This window comes from Acinonyx jubatus, chromosome E1 (assembly GCF_027475565.1).
Source record: "Acinonyx jubatus isolate Ajub_Pintada_27869175 chromosome E1, VMU_Ajub_asm_v1.0, whole genome shotgun sequence".
Lineage (NCBI taxonomy): Eukaryota > Metazoa > Chordata > Mammalia > Carnivora > Felidae > Acinonyx > Acinonyx jubatus.
The window spans coordinates 46,136,036-46,156,072 of NC_069397.1; the positions used below are offsets into that span (position 1 = coordinate 46,136,036).

Genomic DNA, 20,037 nt, shown 5'->3' on the forward strand with positions numbered 1-20,037 from the left:
ACACAGAAACAGAATCTCAAGGGGCACCTGGTTGGCTCAGTGGAAGGAGCATGCAACTCTTCATCTTGGGGTCATGAGTTCGAGCCCCACACAGCATGTAAAAATTACTTACATAAATAAAACTTGAAAAGGGAGAAAAAAGAAACAGGACCTCAAAATTCAAAGTGTGGGAGTGCTCGGTGGAGGAGAGTCTTGGTTCTACTTCAGTCGACTCTGACATCATCACTCTAACCATACGAATGAAATTTTAACCAGAAATATTTAAACTATACTCAGAGCAGGTTGACACTACAATCCAGTTTAGAACATTTCCATCAACATGGTATAAATGCTCTGCTAAATTCTGGTCCTTGAAGAGTGATCTCAATGAGCAATAATGGCTCGTGTTTCTTCCCTTCTTACGGACCAAGTTCAAAATGGGGAGAAGAGGAGCAGCCCCCAGCCCTGCCTACATCTCTCCAAAGGTCCCACCCACTTGTAACGGAGGTGTAGACTCCAGCAGGGATGGCCACTAACTACAAACCCAAGGCAAATTCAGGCCTACGACGGGACTATGAGAAATACATGCGATGATATTCTCTCATTCGAAAGGAGTCCAGGAGCATGTGTGAGGTACCTGCCGAGAGTTTAACTTTCCTGTCTACTCAACAGCAAACTCACAAAGCTGAAAGAACTAGGCTTCAAGAAAGACTTGGCTTTAGGGGCGCCTGGGTGGCTCAGATGGTTGAGCATCTGACTTTGGCTCAGTTCATGATTTCATGATCTGTGTGTTCGAGCCCCACGTGAGGCTCTGTGCTGACAGCTCAGAGCCTGGAGCCTGCTTCGGTTCTGGTCTTCCTCTTCTCTGCCCCTCCCTCCCTCTCAAAAATAAACATTAAAAAAAAAATTTTTTTAAAGAAGGATCTGGCTTTAAAATGGGTTCAGGCGTTTATGAGATATGCAACCATGAAAAAGACACCACCTCTCTGAGCCTCACCTCGCTGCTAAAATGGGAATAAGAGTATCTATTTTAAGGGTCAGCAATAAGAATTAGAGGTGTTGTAATAAGGCACAGATTGTAGTACCCAGGCACATTGTTAGTAATCAATAAATATAAAATATGATTACTACTATTAAGGTAGTAAATAAATAAAAATTGAGCAGAATTCCAGGAATGAATCATCCAGTAATTCTAAAGAAAGACGGGACATATCAAGTCATGGATAAATAAACGGATATCGAAATTATCAAAGCTTTTCAAACATTAACAGAAAAAAAAAGAAAGAGCAAAGCAAGATAGCATTTAAGTTTTATTTAAGTAATCTCTACCCCAAACCTGGGGCTCGAACTCATAGCCCTGAGATGGAGTCGCATGCTCTTCCAACTGAACCAGCCAAGCACCCCCTGCTTTGCTCTTTAAAATCAGCATCTGCTAACATATGAAATTAGTATATTGCTCTGTTAGAAGCTTTCTAAAAAATTGCTGAAAATCATTTTTTTAAAAATCTGCTCTATAAGGGTATTTTTACTGACTTCTCATGACTGAGTGATGACAACAATCTTATCCCAATTTACAATGTTAAAGATGTCAGAGTCCTCTAATCAAAAAGACTAATAAAATGCTTTCAAAAGGCAATACTGTATCAAAACTCTAATTAAGTGACAATATCAAATCAGAAAGTACTTAGCTTTGAGCGTAAGTGTTATAGGACAGCCTATTATCTAAAATATCAATCTTAAGGATTTCACTGTTATAAAGATGTTAAATTCTTTCTTTTACAATGTGCTTTATCCTCTTTATTCAGAAATATCTACCAGTTTCAATGAAACAAGAGAAACATTCTGTATAAAAACATTTTGGGGTTAGAAAACAATTTACAAGCATAAGATTTCAAATGATTTCATTTTCACATGAAAATGGGTTCTATGGGAGCCAATTTAATTAAATGGACATTCTATTTTTTCAAGTAACTCACATACTACTGAAAAAAGGTTCCTAATAGCTGACTTAATCCATATAGACACCTGCATAATTTCCATTTAAACAAAGAATAATTTCAATTTTAATCTTAAGTTTCATCTTAAAGGAGAACTCACTACTTCATATAGCAGTCCGTTCTGGATTGGAATTGCCCTTTTAGAAAGTTCTTCCTTTTAATGTCATGACACAAACCTGGTATTTCCGCCAATTAGGCCTGGTTCTGCCTGCTGGAGTTATGTGAAATAAAACTAACATATCCTCCACACACAGTCCTTCAAATCTTTCACTTCAAATCTTTCACATCTGTAATTTTGCTGTTTCTTCTCTTCAGGCCAAACATGCTCAAATATTTTAATCATTCTTTTTTTTTTTTTTTTTAAAGTTTATTTTGAGAGACAGCACATGTTGGGGAGGGGCAGAAAGAGAGGAAGAGACAGAGAATCTCAAGCACTGTCAGCATGGTGTCCAATGTGGGGCTCGAACTCATGAACCATGAGATACTGACCTGAGCCAAGACCAAGAGTCAGACGCTTAACTGAGCCACCCAGGCGCCCTTAGTCATTCTTTACAGCATATTTTCCAGTCTTCACTCCCCTGATTTTCTTCCCTTAAATGTCCCTCTACAAATGTGGTGCCCAGTAACTTTTTTATTCTGCTCATCAAAGGTAATACACAACACTGACAACTTTTTTCTTCTTGAAGCTGTAGAAGGATAAATTTGTTAAAAGCATAAAGTAACAAAACAGAGTGAACAATAACTGCTAATGTTTTCAAAGAAAAGCTGTTCTGTTTTTTGTTTTTTTTTTTAAAGCAATGTCTGTGCCCAAGGAGGGTCTCAAACTCAACCCTGAGATCAAGAGTCACATGTTCTACTGACTGAGCCAGCCAGGCACCTTGTGAAAAGTTGTCCCAATGCTTTTTTTTATTGTTTTATTTTCATTATTTTATTTTATTTTATTTTATTTTTTATTTTATTATTTTTTTCATTTCCACACCCAACATAGGGCTTGAACTCACAACCCTGAGATCACAAGTCACATGCTCTACTGACTGAGCCAGCCAGGTGCCCCGCCAAGTTGTCCCAATACTTGCGGACTTGGGCACACATTGTCAGAGTTTATATCATCAAAATTATTTGTTCTAATTACAGAAGTGACAAAAGCTTTCCTATATAAATATACACTGATGTGTATGTATATTTAGTTTGGGGGTCAGAATGTGGTTTCTATTGATGCTCTGTCCCTACAGTGCCTACAATGTTCCTTCTGCACACCCAAACTGGCCTGGCTTTCCTAAAGACACTAATCAGCTCAAAGGAGCTCACAGGGTGGCAGGGAAGACAGGTTGGAATGAAAACGTCTGCCAAAAACATAATTAAGAGCAAACATAAATATTACAGGTCTCCATGTTAAAGTCTGTTTGGCTTTCACTCAGGCAAGACAAGGAGGAGGTTAAGACTAACAATAAGTCTCCAGTTTCATTTTTAAACAAACCCACAGAAACTAAGAGTAAGGAACAGTAGTAGTGGGTTGAATAGCATCCCTCCAAAATTTATGTCCATCCGAAACCTTAGAACGTGACCTTATTTGGAAACAGGGTCTTTGCAGATACAATGTGATTAAATCTGGTATCCTTGTAAGTGGAAGAGAAGACACAGGGACACACAGGAAAGGGGATGTGAAGGTGCGGGCAGAGATTCGCATGATCCATCTGCCTATAGGCCGAGAAATGTCAAGGGCAGCCAGGGACCACTAGCGCTTGGAACAGTCTCCCTCAGAGTCTCCAGAAAGAACCAGTCCTGCTGACACTGAGGTTTCAGACTTGTGGCTTCACAACTGTGAGAGACCAAATTCCTGTTGTGTGAAGCAACTCCGTGTATGGTGATTTGTTACGGCAACCCTAGGAAACTCAACTTTCGGTACGGGGGAAATGGAGCCCTCTGACAAACACCTAAGAATAAGAACATGGCTTTGGAACTGGGTGATGGGGAAAGGCTGGAGGAATTTGGAGATACTGGATGGAAAAGGCTTCGGCTTCCTTGAAGAGACAGAGGTAAGCAGAGATTGGAATTATGTTGCTCACGAGCCAAGGAACACTTGAGCCACTAGAAGCTGGAAAAGGCAAGAATGGATTCTTTCCTAGGGCCTCCAAAGGGAACACGGCCCCACTGCCACCCTGAGTTTAAACTTCCAGCCGGCACAACTGCCAGAGAATAAACTTCTGCCACCCAGTTTGTGGTACTTGGTTATAGCAGCCGCAGGAAACCAACCCAGCTAGGGATTTAGCAGTTAAAGCACCAGCTAGGTCAGGCAGTCCAAGCAGATCAGGAGCACACATTCTGGAGCCAGAATACCTGGGACTGAATCCTGATTCTGCTACTTATGACTAGTTGTGCGACACTGAATACATTATTTAACCTCTCTGTGCCTCAACTTCTGTCTGAAAAATGGGGTGGCAATACTTCTATCAAAATGTTGTTGTGAGGACTGAGTTCAAACACATAAAACACTTAGAATGCTGCCAGCGTTGACTGGGTATAATAATGCAGAGTTGCTACTATTTTCTTCATCTTATGAAGCATGTGATATCTACCTTAAAACGAATAATTACAAGTGGGATGGGTGTTTAAAAAAATAAATAAAGGAGGGGCGCCTGGGTGACTCAGTCAGTTGAGCATCCGACTTGCTTTTGACTCAAGTCATGATCTCGCAGTTAGCAGGTTCAAGCCCCAAGTCGGGCTCTGCACTGACAGTGCAGAGCCTGCTTGGGATTCTCACTCCCTCCCTCTCTCTCTGCCCTTCTCCCACTCACACTCTCTCTCTCAAAAATAAAAATCTTAAACTTTAAAAAAAAAAAATCTTTCAAGGTGCAAAAGGGAAAGAGGTTCAGGGAAAGAAAGCCCTAGGAAAGGGCCTATATAGGCCAAGACTTGAGAATAAGCCAAAAGATTCTGGATGTTTTAGTTTGTTTGTTTGTTTGTTTGTTTATTTATTGGGGGGGCAATGGGAAGCAAGAGAATTAAATGTACGAAATTAGGGAACTGTGAACTTTCTGTTAAGAGCAAATGGGGGAATTTGAACTTTCTGTTAAGAGCAAATGGAGGTAACTGAAAGGTTTTTCAACTTGAGGGAGAAAGAGACCTGATCCAAATTGCTGAAATCATCCAGCTATGGAACAGAGACTTGAACTGGGTAGTGGGGAGTTACACACAGGGGCAACTACTAAAGGAGTTCAATCCAGATGATGTTGGCTTATGTAACGATAAGGGCAGCAAGAATGGAGAAAATCAGATTCAGAATTTAAGGAGTAATTAAAAGGTATAATAAACAATACAAAACAAAAGCCTATTCCTGAGTTTCTTGCTTGAGCAGCTGGTGCAATGGTGATCCCATTTACTACAGATAGGATCAATGGGTGAAGGGTAGGTAATGCGGGGGAAGTGACGAGTTCAGTTTTGGACATGTTGTGTTTGAGGTGCCTGCTGTGTGAACGTGTCCAGGAGACTGCGGGATATACAAAACTGGACACGGCCAGAAGGCTTACTGATGCAGGTTTGATGGCATTAAGCTAGCAAGGAAATAGGCAGCTTACAAGCTAGAACGGGGAGGTATGGGTGCAAAGCAATATAGGTTTAAAATTATAATTTAATACATTTGAAAATGAAAAAAAGTTTTTAAGTATATTTATTTATTTAAGTAATCTCCACCCCCAACGTGGGGCTCTAACTCACAACCCCGAGATCAAGAGTTGCATGTTCCTCCAACTAAGCAGGGCCAGGTGCCCCCAGAAAACAGTTTTACTTTTTTTAAAGTTTACTTATTTATTTTTGAAAGACAGAGAGAGAGAACATGTGCACAAGCAGGGGAGGGGCAGAGAGAGAATCCCAAGCAGGCTCTGGGCCTATAGGAAAGATAGCACTGCAATTAAAAATTGGTTCACTACCCCAGACTTTGCTTTAGGTATGCCCCCCTTGGGCAATAAGTCCACTGATTTATCATTTTAACCGTCCAGGGAGAGTATATACCAAATCTCCACATACTGTCAACTGAATAATTCACATGGTTTCAAGTTTCACCAGGCGTCCACATATAATCTACCACAAGAGGGCATCACACTGAAATTGTCTTATTTTAATCTAACTTTTAAAGAGATATAAAATTTACTCAAATTATTGACAAGGAACACTTAATTATCACTAACAATAATATTTAAAGTTTTGTATTTGACTTGGGGCACCTGGGAGCCCGACAGCGGGCTCGAACTCACAAACTGTGAGATCATGACCAGAGCTGAAGTGAGACGCTCAACTGAGTGAACCACCCAGGTGTGTGCCCCTTATTACTTTTTTAAAGGAGGAAGATGCTAAGAACAAAAGAGCTCTTAGAAAATAAAAATATGATAGTAAAAAAAGAAAATCTAAATAGTAGGGCTGAAAGACTAAGATAGGGAAATCTTCCAGAAAAACTGAACAACACACATATATACTCCCTCCCTCCCTCCCTCCCTAAAGAAGAAAAAAGACAAAGAGGAAAACTGGAGGAAAAAGGTAAGAAAATCAGAAGACCAAAACAGGAAGACCAGTGTTCAACAAAATAATAGCACAAGATAAATACAACAGAGAAAAGGAGAGGAGGAAGTTCTCAAGACAAGTTCTCAACTGAAGGACTCAACTGCCAGATTTGAAAGTGCCCACCAAACACCCGGCGGATAAAAAAAAGACGCAGACGAGGCCATATCACTCTAAAACTGCAAAACGCTACAAGCAAAGAGAAGATTCTAAGCTTCCAGGTAAGTCCCGACAGGTCACATACAAAGAATCAACGAACAGATTCAGATTTCTCAACAGCAACACTGCAAGACGACGACTGCACAGAACTGAGGACCTGTTTACTCTGGACCATCTCCGTAAGTGAAGGGGGGGCCTGGCTGAGACGCTTCCCTCTACCTGGCGAGGCTTGCCCAGGCGCCGAGGAAGTTCCTGCTTATCTTCTCCAAGCCCTGCTGGATGTTCCTTTCAGCCCACCACTGGTTTTATAAGATCCGACCTAATTCTGAGAGCTGCAAGAAGGCTGTGAAGACTTCAGAAGCTGAAAATACAAAGCAGCCCACTCCCTCCGATCGTATTTCTACAAGACGTCAAAACCAAGTCCATACTCCGACCCTGCCCGACACGTGACCGAGGTAAATGCTCTGCTTTCCCAGACGGTCTCCTGTCCTTCCCCCTGACCTGCCTGGAAGAGCCTCTTGAAAACCCTCAGAAAAGCAGAAGTCAGGCTGCGACCATGAGTCTGTAGAGCTTCTCTCCTCCTGGGAGACTACGGCCAATGATGACAAAACCGATCTTTCCTCAGACGGCTGGTTGGTTCTTGCCGGTCCATTTTATGTATGGATGTAGCAAAACCGAAACGAGAGGAAAATCCTAACACCAAAATAAGGGTGGCGATCGCCTCACGATAGGCTGCAGGGATGCAGGGAATAAAGTCAGGGAAGGGCCCCCCCGTGGCATCTGCCTTGTAACAGTCTATCTCCCATCCCAGGCAATTAATACCCTGGTGTGTAATTTGCATGTTTTCGTACACTCTTCTTTCCCTACAACTTAAAAAGCTGTTTTAAGGTACGTATTCCTTCAAGTCAGAAACTACTTAACTACGTAACTCGTTATTCGATCACAAAGGTTTATATTCCATCAGCGGCCGAGCTCGGTTTTCTCAGTCAGGAAGGAAATTGGCTCGATTTTAAACACACACAAAAATTAAGACCGTCACACTTACATTATGAGTCTCCGGTTTAGGAACCAGTATTTCCTTCGACTTCGGTCATAGCCAATAGGTTCGTGTCGAATGTACGGTTTGTTTTTTTGGATTTCGGCGACACAGTCGGTCACACCAGGCACCTTATGCGCTACGCAGACTTCACACTGCCACTCGTCCTCCGGCACCTCCTCGAGAGGCGGCTTCACACATTCCAAATGGTACACAGCCGAGCACGTCTCGCAGCAAAGCAAATCCCCAAGTTTGTGGCAAACCCGACAGTGGTCGTCATACTGGATCACCCCTTCAGACATCAACTCCTCCCGCGCAATGTTGGTGGTAAGAAACTGATCGACTAAGAACTGCAGAACTTTGATCTTGTTCTCTACTGGTCCATAGGGATAGTCCTCTGCTTCTTGGTAAGGAAGAACGTGATGGTACTCCTTATCGCTCTCACAGTACACCCGCAGCACCTCCGGCCACGTCATCCCGTCGATGAAATAGAGCGTGGAATTAACGCTGTCTTTCAGATCAGCAGGTCCGAAGGTAGTATTGGAAGTGTCCTCTTCGCGCAAAACCGCTTTCAAGAGCACGACGTGCATTTCCGCCATAAGCGTGCACTGCTCCTGACTCACCAGAGCCGCGCAGAAGTCCTCAAAGCGAAAAGGAGACAACCTTAAAACGGTGCCAAAGTTCCGCAGTACCTCATAAATGGCAATGACATTCATTATATGCTCATTAGGCACCATTAAATCCTCAGAGGACTTGGGAAATTCAAGGGGCGGGATGTCTTTTTCTTCCAATATCGGAGAACGAGGCCGATGTACTCTCGGTTTTCGCCTACCTGCAAATAAAGAAATGGCATAATTACAAATCAATCCGTCATTTCTGCAAACTACGGTTTTCTAGCTTTTCCCTGTCTGGACATACACCTCAAAAAACAGATAAGCACACTCCGATTTTTCCAATAACTGTCAAGTTAAAACAGGATCAAGAAGCAATGATACAGCTCTAGTTTTTAAGTCAAAAAACATCCGAACTCAAAGTTTTCCCACTGTATCACAAACTAGAAGTAAAAAAAAAAAAAAAAACAAATTTAATTGTAATCACCTCTCAATTATCTAGAGGTGGTAAGTGGTTTCCAGGTAACTATAGTAAAAAGTAACAGTGCACTCGTGAAAGATCTGTAAAGAACATAAATGAGAAAAAAAACATCCCCATGTGAGGTAACAGGCACAAGAGAGCTCACACTGTGTCAGCTGAGATGCAGAAACGGCTCTCGACAAACAGGAAGTTCTCTGGTATTGCACCCCTTCTCCTCTGCCAGAAATGCTTCCTGAGAGCCACGTATCGGAGAGTTCCACAGCGCAACACAAAGTTAGGGCCGAGACAGAAAGGCAGAAGAAAGGAAGAAGTAAAAAAGAGAAGAAAAAAGGGAGGCTCACCTAGGAAACAGACACAGATTGTATGCATTTTTTAGCAGTGGGTCAAGCAACTGTAGGTACCTGTTATGAGATGTGATGTCCAGGAATATATATGTATATATATAAATGTATCAATATACAGCGCATTTGAGAGCTTAGTTTGTACCAAGCATATAGGAGCTCATCTAATTTTCTGAATGAATCTATGAGGGATTTTAATAAGCCCTACTGTATAATAAGAAAACTTGTTGAGGGGCACCTGGGAGGCTCTGTCGGTTGAGGGTCCGACTCTTCATTGAGGTTCAGGTCATGATCCCAGGGTCGTGGGATCGAGCCCCACATTGGGCTCCAAGCTGAGCATGAAGCCTACTTAAAATATTCTCTCTCTCTCTCTCTCTCTCTCTCTGTCCCTCCCTCCCTTCACCCCTCCTCCCTGCTTGCACTTGTTCTAAAAATAAATTTTAAAAAGAAAACTTGTTGAAACAAGTGTCTCCTAAACAGCTGTGCCTATATTATTTTTTTTATTATTACTTCCAATGATGTTTACAGAATAGGAAAAGTATTTTTAAACATCAGAAACATTTTTAACAAGATAAGTTAACCTTAATTCACTGTTGTACAATTAGCTTCGATCAACCATGATTTGGGGCTACTGGTAACCTCTGAACTGCCTGCCCCCTCCCCCATTCCAGAGACCTCCTCACTTTGAGCTTAGTGTCAAAACTAAAAGGGTGTAGGGTGTCAGGAGAAAAAAGCATGCTAAAGAATATAAAAGGTGAAGATATTTTAATTTATCCAATGCACACCCAATATTCATTCATTGAAAAGATTTTCCAAATAAAAATGTATCCATTACTTTCTGCAGAAAAAAGTCCAAAGGATCACCCTGGGCCAGACACTGTTGGTGAGCCTCCATCTCGGCAAACTTCACGAAAGTGATACCATCTACACAGATGCACTTTTCACAGATTCGATTAAATCCCAGAATCACCGTGACAATAAGCACCATGATGGGTAACCCAGCCCATTTTAGTGCCTCCTGGAAATTATCTGGGCTTCATCTGTATGAATATAAATGAGAGAGAGGAGTAAAAGGGAAGGCTGAACCTAGAGGGATTCCCTCAAATAAGAGAAGAAACAACAAGTCCGCAAACGAGACAAAACTGCTTACAGACCCAGTCTCTGCATTCCCCTCAACTGTTTATGCAAAACACTGTCAAAGAGCATCCAAGTAAAGAATTCCAGAAGGAAGGCTGGAAAGCAGTTCTGGGACCAGAATGTAGAGTCTTTAGGAGTCTGTAGAGTACTTTATTCTGGCAATGATGAGGGTTACCAGGTTTTTTAAGCAGGGCAGGGACAAGGGTACACTGTTCCAGAAAGACTTCTCTGGCTTCACTGAACAGAAGGAACAGGACAAGGAGGAAGAGACCAGAGACAGGGCATATTCTGCAATTAAGCAGAAGATAAAGACCTGGATTCAGAGTCTGGCTGTGAGAATAACAACAAAAAGATGGGTCCAAGTGACTTATGGAGAAAGAAACCAACTGGTGTGGAATATACCACCACCTTGAGATTTAACTCTGTATTTACCATTATGTTCAAAAGCTTATTCTAATCTCCCCAGGCTCTTCTGAATTCATGCAGCCTTCTGTGAACCATGTTACCTCATATTATATTACCTTTTCATGGTATCTACTCCATCTCCCCAGCTGAACACCCAACTCTTTTTTTTCTTTTAAGCTTATTTATTTTTGAGAGAGGGAGAGTAAGAGTGCACAGGCCGGGGAGGGGCAGAGAGAGAAAGGAAGACAACAATCCGAAACAGGCTCTTGGCTCGGAGCTGTCAGCACAGAGTCTGACGTGGGGCTCAAACCCACCAACCGTGAGATGACCTAAATCGATGTCGGGCGCTTAACCTACCGAGCTGCCCAGAATTTGGCATATTTCTTTCATTAGCAGTATTTTCCCAGCATCATTCCCTTTTGAGAATTTCCCTTCCCCACGCCGTGATTGTGATGGGGCCCCAGTCACAGTATGGCATGGAGATATGACCCAGGGCAGGCCAGCAAGACTCTCCTTGGGATTTTATATTCAGATGAGAAGTGCTCTGAAGCCCTTTCTCTCCATGAATGAGGCCAGAGCTGTCCATGGCTAAGTCATCTCTACTTCCCTCATGGAAGAAGGGAGTAAAGATGATGGACAAAAGCAGAAGCGACATGTAAGTACTAACAATTCTTGAGTCCTTGGTGGAACCTATCCTTCGGATTTCCCAGTTACGGAAACCAAAACCATTTCCCTCGTGCGTAAGTGAACATGTTTGTCTTCGGTCACTTGCAAACGAGAATACTTAAAAAAAGTATCTGACACTGTATATACAGCAGGCTTTTTATAATGAGAAACACAATAAATTACTGAAGACTATCAATGAAAGCAGTTAATGTTAAAAAAAAAAAACTGCTGATAGGAATCTATTTTAAAGCGGGAACAGAAGTATTATCTAAATTAATTTAATGTCTAATTTTAAAGCATCAGCTTTCATACATTCTGAAAGACTTTGGATAACCATTGCATAGATCTGAATTTTAATGGATTATATAACTTCATATTATTAATCAGCTAAAGTTGGGGCACCTGGGTGGCTCCGTAGGTTAATGTCCAACCCTTGATTTCGGCTCAGGTCACAATACCAGGGTTGTGGGATGAAGCCCCACATCGGGCTCCCGGCTGAGTGTGGAGGCTGCTCGAGGTTCTCTCTCCCTCTGCCCCTCCCCCAGGCTTGCCTTCCCTCCCTCCCTCCCCACTCTTCCTTTCTCTCTCAAACTTAAAAAGATTCTCTGCCCCTCCCCCACTCTCTCGCTCTCTTTAAAAAAAAGCTAAAGTCTGTTCATTTTCTGTTGGTTTTAGAAATAAAAGGAAAAAAGGCAAAAAAAAAAAAAAAGGGGCCCATAAGTTCTACATTCTATACATCTAGCTGGAAACCACAAAAGAGCTTCTATTCAAATCATGACTATAGTCATGTACATAGTAAACAGGGTGAGCACTTTTGAAAGTTAACATTAAATATAGGTCAGTTTCCTCTGAAGCATTATTGGGAAAGTATAAATTATTTCACATTTTAAAAGGCAATTTGGCAAAATCTATCTGAATGCATAACCCTTTGACCCAGCAATTCAACCTCCCAGAATCTATCCTACAGATATACACATATGCATTTAAGTAAGTACAAAAAAAGTCTAATGCAAGGGTTTATGAAAGTTGAAGTTTTGGGGGCGCCTGGGTGGCTCAGTAAGTTAAGCGACTGACTCTTGATTTTGGCTCCAGTTGTGACCACTGGGTCGTGGGATCTAGACCTGTACTGGGCTCTGCCCTGACAGTGTGGAGTCTGCTTGGGATTCTCTCCCTCTCTCTCTCTCTGCTCCTCTGCCATTCACATTCTTTCTCTCTCAAAATAAATAAACTTAAAAAAAATTTTTTTTAAGTTGAAGTTTTGTGGGTTTTGTTTTAGCCTGAATATACATCAATACCTAAATGAATTATGAATTATGATACACTTACACAATGGCAGTTGGAAAGAATAAAGTAAAATTCATATATGCTGAAATGAAAAAGACTTTTTTTTAATTTATTTTGAGACAGAGAGAGGATGAGTGGGGGAGGGACAGAGAGAGGCAATGAGAAAGAGAGAATGCCAAGCAGGCTCCACACCATCAACACAGAGCCCGACACAGGGCTCAATCCTACAAACTGAGATCACAATCTGAGCCAAAATCGAGTTGGACGCTTAACCGACTGAGCCACCCAGGCGCCCCAAGAATCCTTAATACTTTTTTAGATAATTAATTAATTTATTTATTTATTTGAGAGAGAGAGAGAGCACTCACACATGGGGGAGAGGGGGAGGGAGGCGGGGGGGGAGAGAGAGAGAGAGAGAGAGAGAGAGAGAGAGAGAGAGAAGAGAATCTTAAGCAGACTCCACACCCAGTGCAGAGCCCAATGTGGAACTTGATCCCAAGAAGCTGGGATTGTGACCTGAGCTGAAATCAAGAGTCAGATACTCAACCAACTGAGCTACCCAGGTGCCCCAAGAATCTTTTTAAAGTACTTGTTTCTAGGATTTCAAGCTGTACTACAAAGCTGTAATCATCAAGACAGTATGGTACTGGCACAAAAACAGACACTCAGATCAATGGAACAGAACAGAGAACCCAGAAATGGACCCACAAATGTATGGCCAACTGATCTCTGACAAAGCAGGAAAGAAGGTCCAATGGAATAAAGACAGTCTCTTCAGGAAGTGGTGCTGGGAAAACCGGCCAGCAACATGCAGAAAAATGAACCTGAACCACTTTCTTACACCATACACAAAAATAAACTCAAAATGGATGAAAGACCTAAATGTAACACGGGAAGCCATCAGAATCCTCGAGGAGAAAGCAGGCAAAAACCTCTTTGATCTTGGCCACAGCAACTTCTTACTCAACATGTCTCCGGAGGCAAGGGAAACAAAGCAAAAATGAACTATTGGGACCTCATCAAAATAAAAAGCTTCTAAACAGTGATGGAAACAGTCTGTAAAACTAAAAGGCAACCGACAGAATGGAAGAAGATATTTGCAAACAATGTATCAGATAAAGGGTTAGTATCCAAAATCTATAAAGAACTTATCAAACTCAACACCCGAAAAACAAATAATCCAGTGAAGAAATGGGCAAAAGACATGAATAGACACTCCTCCAAAGAAGACATCCAGATGGCCAACCGACACATGAAAAAATGCTCAACATCACTCATCATCAGGGAGATACAAATCAAAGCCATACTGAGTTACCACCTCACACCTGTTAGAATGGCTAACCTTAACAAGTCAGGCAACAACAGATGTTGGCGAGGATGCAGAGAAAGAGGATCTCTTTCGCACTGTTGGTGGGAATGCAAGCTGGTGCAGCCACTCTGGAAAACAGCATGGAGGTTCCTCAAAAAACTAAAAATAGAACTACCCTACGACCCAGCAATTGCACTACTAGGCATTTATCCATGGGATACAGGTGTGCTGTTTCAAAGGGACACATGGGGTCAGGTTCAAAGGGAACATTGGGGTCAATGTTCATAGCAGCACTATCAAAATAGCCAAAGTATGGAAAGAGCCCAAATGTCCATCGATGGATGAATGGATAAAGAAGGTGTGGTGTATATATATATATACAATGGAGTATTACTCGGCAATCAAAAAGAATGAAACCTTGCCATTTGCACTATGTGGATGGAACTGGAGGGTATTATGCTAAGTGAAATTAGTCAGAGAAAGACAAATATCGTATGACTTCACTCATATGAGGACTTTAAAAGACAAAACACATGAACATAAGGGAAGGGAAACAAAACTAACATAAAACAGAGACGGGGACAAAACATAAGAGACGCATAAATATGGAGAACAAACAGAGGGTTACTGGGGGGAGGGAGGGATGGGCTAAATGGGTAAGGGGCATTAAGAAATCTACTCCTGAAATCACTGTTGCATTATATGCTAATTTGGATGTAAATTTTTTAAAAATTAAATTAAAAAAAAATTAAAAATAGAACTACTCTACAACCCAGCAATCGCACTACTAGGTATTTACCCAAGGGATACAGGTATGCTATTTTGAAGGGGCACATGCACCCCAATGTTTACAGCAGCACTATCAACAATAGCCAAAGTATGGGAAGAACCCAAATGTCCATTGATGGATGAATGGGCAAAGAAGATGTGGTATATATATATAATGGAGTATTACTCAGCAATCAAAAAGAATGAAATCTTGCCATTTGCAACTACGTGGACAGAACTAGAGGGTATTATGCTAAGTGAAATTAGAGAAAGACAAATATCATATGACTTCACTCATACGAGGATTTCTAGAAACAGAACAGATGAACACAAGGGAAGGGAAGCAAAAAGAATATAAAAACAGGGAGGGGGATGAAACATAAGAGACTCTTGGGGCACCTGGGTGGCTCAGTCGGTTAAGCATCCGACTTCGGCTCAGGTCACGATCTCATGGTTTGTGGTTCGAGCCCCACATCAGGCTCTGTGCTGAGAGCTCGGAGCCTGGAGCCTGCTTCGGATTCTGTGTCTCCTCTCTCTGCCCCTCCCCTGCTCATGCTCTGTCTCTGTCTCTCAATAATAAACGTTAAAAAAAAAAATAAGAAAATTAAAAAAGGAAACATAAGAGACTCTTAAATATGGAGAACAAACAGAGGATTACTGGAGGGGTTGTGGGGGGATGGGCTAAATGGGCAAGGGCCATTAAGGAATGTACCCCTGAAATCACTGTTGTACTGTATGCTAACTAACTTGGATGTAAATTAAAAACATAAAATTAAATAAATAAATAAAGTTCTCGTTTCTGAGAGGGGGAACTGGGGGGGCAGGGGGAAAAAACTAATTTTTTTTTACTTTTTTATATTTTTTAATATCACATGCGTATATTTTTATTATGGTAGTTTAAAAGAAAAATGTTAAACAGGTATCTGTGCACACATATGAAACATTAATATTCAAATCAGTAAAATGACACTGGTACTAATGGCTTACTGATGGTATTGTAGGAACACAAATATAAGATCACTATGCCAAATTCAAAGATTCAGGTTTATAGAACTGAGCGCAGATTAGAATGTACAAAGAGAAAACTCAGAATTAAGCCACGTAAGCCCCTCAACTGTCAATCATCAGCATTAGCAAATCATTTCAACGGTTCATTAAAATGTATCTATCATATGCCACCAAGGATTACACTCATTACCATTTTCAACGCTATTCTAATATCTAGCAGATATATTAAATTTTCCTGTATTAAAAAAGACGGGGGGGGGCGGGGGGGGATTGACATCTGCCTCACTAGTTATCAGGACAAAGCAAACAAGACCACAGTGAAATATTGTGTCATACCCATCAATGGACACAGACTTAAAAATCCAACTAAGTAAAATCTGGGGGAGAAGGCAGTACAATGGGAACAGCAATCCACCACTACATACGGACACCCCCAGTCCTGAGAGTAGCTCAGTACCGGTTAAGATGGTGCACATAACCCTCAGCGAACAGTCTGCAAACTCCATGTTCATGGCCCAAAGTAAAAAATAACATTTTACATCTCAATCCAGCACACAACACCAAAACAAAAGTCCTACAAAACGCTACTCTTAACCGTATGTCTTATAACCTCTTCTCTTCTGTCCTAACACCGTCTATTCTGTCAACTTTCAAAACATGCTGGTTGCAGTCCACAGTTTGCAAATCACTTCTCTAGGGAAACCTTCCTTGTGCATATGCAGAGTATTCAATTTGTTTAAAAGAGCAAACAAGTAGCGAATCAACCAAATCTACTACTTTGGTAGTAGAAACAACCAAAATGTTCACCAATAAGGGAAAGATTAAATTGTGGAACATACACTTGATAGGATTCCAGAGAGCAGTCTTGAGTAATTTAGGGCTACATATGTCAGCACGTATCAATCTTAGAAACAAAACACCATGGGACAAAAATGCTACAAAAGGATAAACAATTTGAAACCATGCAGAACTGTTTTATCTGTTGCTTATGGGAAAATACATAAACGTACATAAAGTAGTAAATAACCATAAGAATGTAATCTTCTTGGGCCGCCTACGTGGCTCAGTTGGTTAAGCATCCGACTTCGGCTCAGGTCACAATCTCACGGTTCATGGCTTTGAGCCCCTGTCAGGCTCTGTGCTGACAGCTCAGAGCCTGAAGCCTGCTTCGGATTCTGTGTCTCCCCCTCTCTCTTCCCCTTCCCCGCTCACACTCTGTATCTCTCAAGAATAAATAATAAAACATTTAGGGGCGCCTGGGTGGCTCTGTCGGTTAGGCGTCCGACTTCGGCTCAGGTCACAATCTCACAGCTCGGAAGTTCGAGCCCCTTGTCGGGCTCTGTGCTGACAGCTGGGAGCCTGGAGCCTGCTTTGGATTCTGTGTCTCCCTCTCTCTCTGCCCCTCCCCCACTTGTGCTCAGGCTCTGTCTCTCAAAAATGAGTAAATGTAAAAAAAAAAAAAAAAAAATTTTTTTTAAACATTTTTAAAAAAAGAATGCCTCCTTAAAGGCAGGGAGTTTTGTCCGTTGTTGCCATGAATAGTGGCTAGCACACAGTAAGGTACATAATAAATATTTATTGAAACACTGTGTAGTTTTTAAGTGCTAGCCCACACAATTGCACAAATGTCAGAAATGTGCTTTTACTCCTCACTATGTAAGTAAACAGAGGACTACAACTGGAACCCCTGGAACAGTGGTCTGCAAACTTTGTACAACAGAATCGCCTGGAGAGCTGACTCTGGTTAAAACAGCTGGATTTAATGGTTCTAGAATAGAGTCTCAGAATGTGCATTTCTAGTAATTCCCAGGTGCCGCTAACTGTGCTGGTCTGAGGCCCACGAGTTAAGAACCATTGCCCTACAACTCAGAAAGGCTATCCCTCTGAGATCAGACAACAAACAATACACATCAGATTAAATGCACTAATTTCAAAGAGTACCTTCAAACCATGCTGCTCAAAATGCGACTGGCATCATCGAAGATGCCTGCAAGAAATTCAGCAGCTCAGGCCCCGCTCCAGAAGGGTCTCCTACAGAAGGATTTGCAGTTTCTCTAAATCTTCAGGCGATTCACATGCTCATTAAAGTTCGAGAAGCTGCCATGAAGCAGCCGTCGTAAAACTGGAGATGCAGCAAAGTCACATAGTAAGCTGTTAGAAGTCGAGTGTCAACATGCATCCCAAATTTACTGAACCCCAGGTTAAGCTCAGTAATCTGTATTTTTATCTTTCTCCCCAGATAACTCCATTGTGCAGCGAAGTTTGAAAACTACTGCTCTCCAGAAACCGGATATCTCCCCTCTCAAACAGAACGTAAGGCTCTCATGGAAACTCAGGCAAGAAAACTAAGGGGTTGTCTCAGGAGGCAAGACTGGAAGGGGACTGATTTACAAGACAGCTGAAGCCTAATCAAAGACTACAAAGCCTACAAAAAAGAAAATGCCAAGGATGGAAAGTGGTCTGCATGAATTCCAGGGGGAAAAAGAGAACCAAAGAGGAAGAATTTGTCAATGAATTTCCAGCATAGTCTAGGTTAAGGGAGAGAATTTCGTGCCTGAAAAACAAAGATTCTGGCCCATCTGAAATGTTACTACTTTAACAGAAGAAATGTGTTACTATGTATAGATACTTTAAAAAAAAATGACCAGACTTGCAAAACTTTCCACTCTTTTATATTTCATAATAAAAGTCTAACTGAACCTGATAGGGTGTTGTAGGGATGCTCTTTTTTGAACGCTTTGGAAGAACTGGTCAACAGTTCTCACCAAGTGTTAACTTTTGGTCAGGGGCCCTTTTCTACATATCTGGGTTTTTAAAATATGCACCGTGGGCACAATCTGCACTTGTTTAATTTCTCGCTCTTTTTTTAAAGATGCTATTTTTTTAATGTTTATTTATTTGAGAGAGAGAATGTGTGCGTAAGTGGGAAAGTCAGAGAGAGACAGAATCCCAACCAGGCTGAGCACAGAGCCCGACGCGGGGCCCGAACCCACGAACCGTGAGATCATGACCTGAGCCAAAACCAAGAGTCTGATGCTAACCAACTGAGACACCCAGGAGCCCCCAAGATTTTATTTTTAAGCAATCGCTACACCCAACATGGGGCTTGAACTTACAACCCTGAGATCAAGAGACACACACACACTCCAACTAAGCCAGAGAGGCACCCCTAATTTTTTAAAGGGGGGAAAAACCCTCCTCTTTACACTTTAAACAGAAAATGCCTTAATTTGCTAAAGTTGTGAGAAATCCCAGACCTTTTTCAAGGCCCTGATCAAATGTCACCTCTTCTGTTCTCTCCTGTGCCTCCGAGAACAGTGCTTCCCTGGCACTTTGTACAGCTCTCCATTACAGTTTTGAGTACATTTATACTACAGGCAATCACTCATGTGCCCCCAGCTCATTTGTTGACTTTTTTAGAGCACAAATCATGTCTTGCTTACTGCAGTAACTAAAAAGTGTTCAGTGACACCCAGAAGCAACACTACTTATACAAGGTGGAGGTCCAGTGGTGAAGTCATGCCAGGATTAAAACCCTGATGCCACTATAGATTTTTCAAAATTTGGCTTATAAGTTTTTACTGAATTAATTCTATCTAGAAAATTGTCTGAAAGTGTTCAGACTTCTAGACCCCATAACTCTCTATATAATTTGTGTTTCTAGAGGGAAAAAATGTAATGTTGTCTCCCTATTTCTCATCAGTATCTGAGAGAAAAATAGTATTGGTATAGGGGGTGAAGAAAGATCATTTTCATCAGAATACTCTAGATCTAACAAAATTTAATTACTTAATCTACTGTTACGCATACATAAACTATGGATGGCATAACAAAATATCACCTATGATACCTTTACTAGTCATTCTTTAAAAATTATGAAAATGATTTGTCATAAGTAAAAAGGATTCCTCCTTTCATCTTTCCCATTCTGGCTCAGTCCATAGAGCATGCAACTCTCCATCTCGAGGTCATCAGTTCAAACAAGCCCCACGCTGGGCATAGAGCATACTTTAAAAAGTGTGTTGGGGGGGATGCTGGGGGGCAGCTGGGTGGCTCTGTAAGTTAAGCATCAGACTTCCGCTCAAGTCACGATCTCACAGTTCGTGAGTTCGAGCCCTACGTGGGGGTCTCTGCTGTTAACACGGAGCCTGCTTCGGATCCTCTGTCCACCCCCCTCTCTCTGCCCCTCCTCCGCTTGCACTCTCTCTCTCAAAAAATAAATTAAAAAACCTAAAAAAAAAAAAAAAAAGTGTGGTGGGGAGAGGAGAGGCACCTGAATGGCTCAGTGGGTGGAGCATGTGACTC

The 20,037-nt window shown here is 41.7% G+C and overlaps 1 protein-coding gene across 14 annotated transcripts in view; it reads right to left on the reverse strand.

Annotated features, from left to right (window-relative positions):
• BPTF (bromodomain PHD finger transcription factor) overlaps positions 1-20,037 on the reverse strand; it is a 147,325-nt gene that overhangs the window by 98,768 nt on the left and 28,520 nt on the right. For all 14 annotated transcript variants that reach the window (XM_053212345.1, XM_027047878.2, XM_027047872.2 and 11 more), the window contains exon 2: positions 7,732-8,554. In XM_053212345.1, coding sequence (XP_053068320.1) covers positions 7,732-8,554 — 823 coding nt within the window. The remainder of the gene's footprint in view (positions 1-7,731; positions 8,555-20,037) is intronic.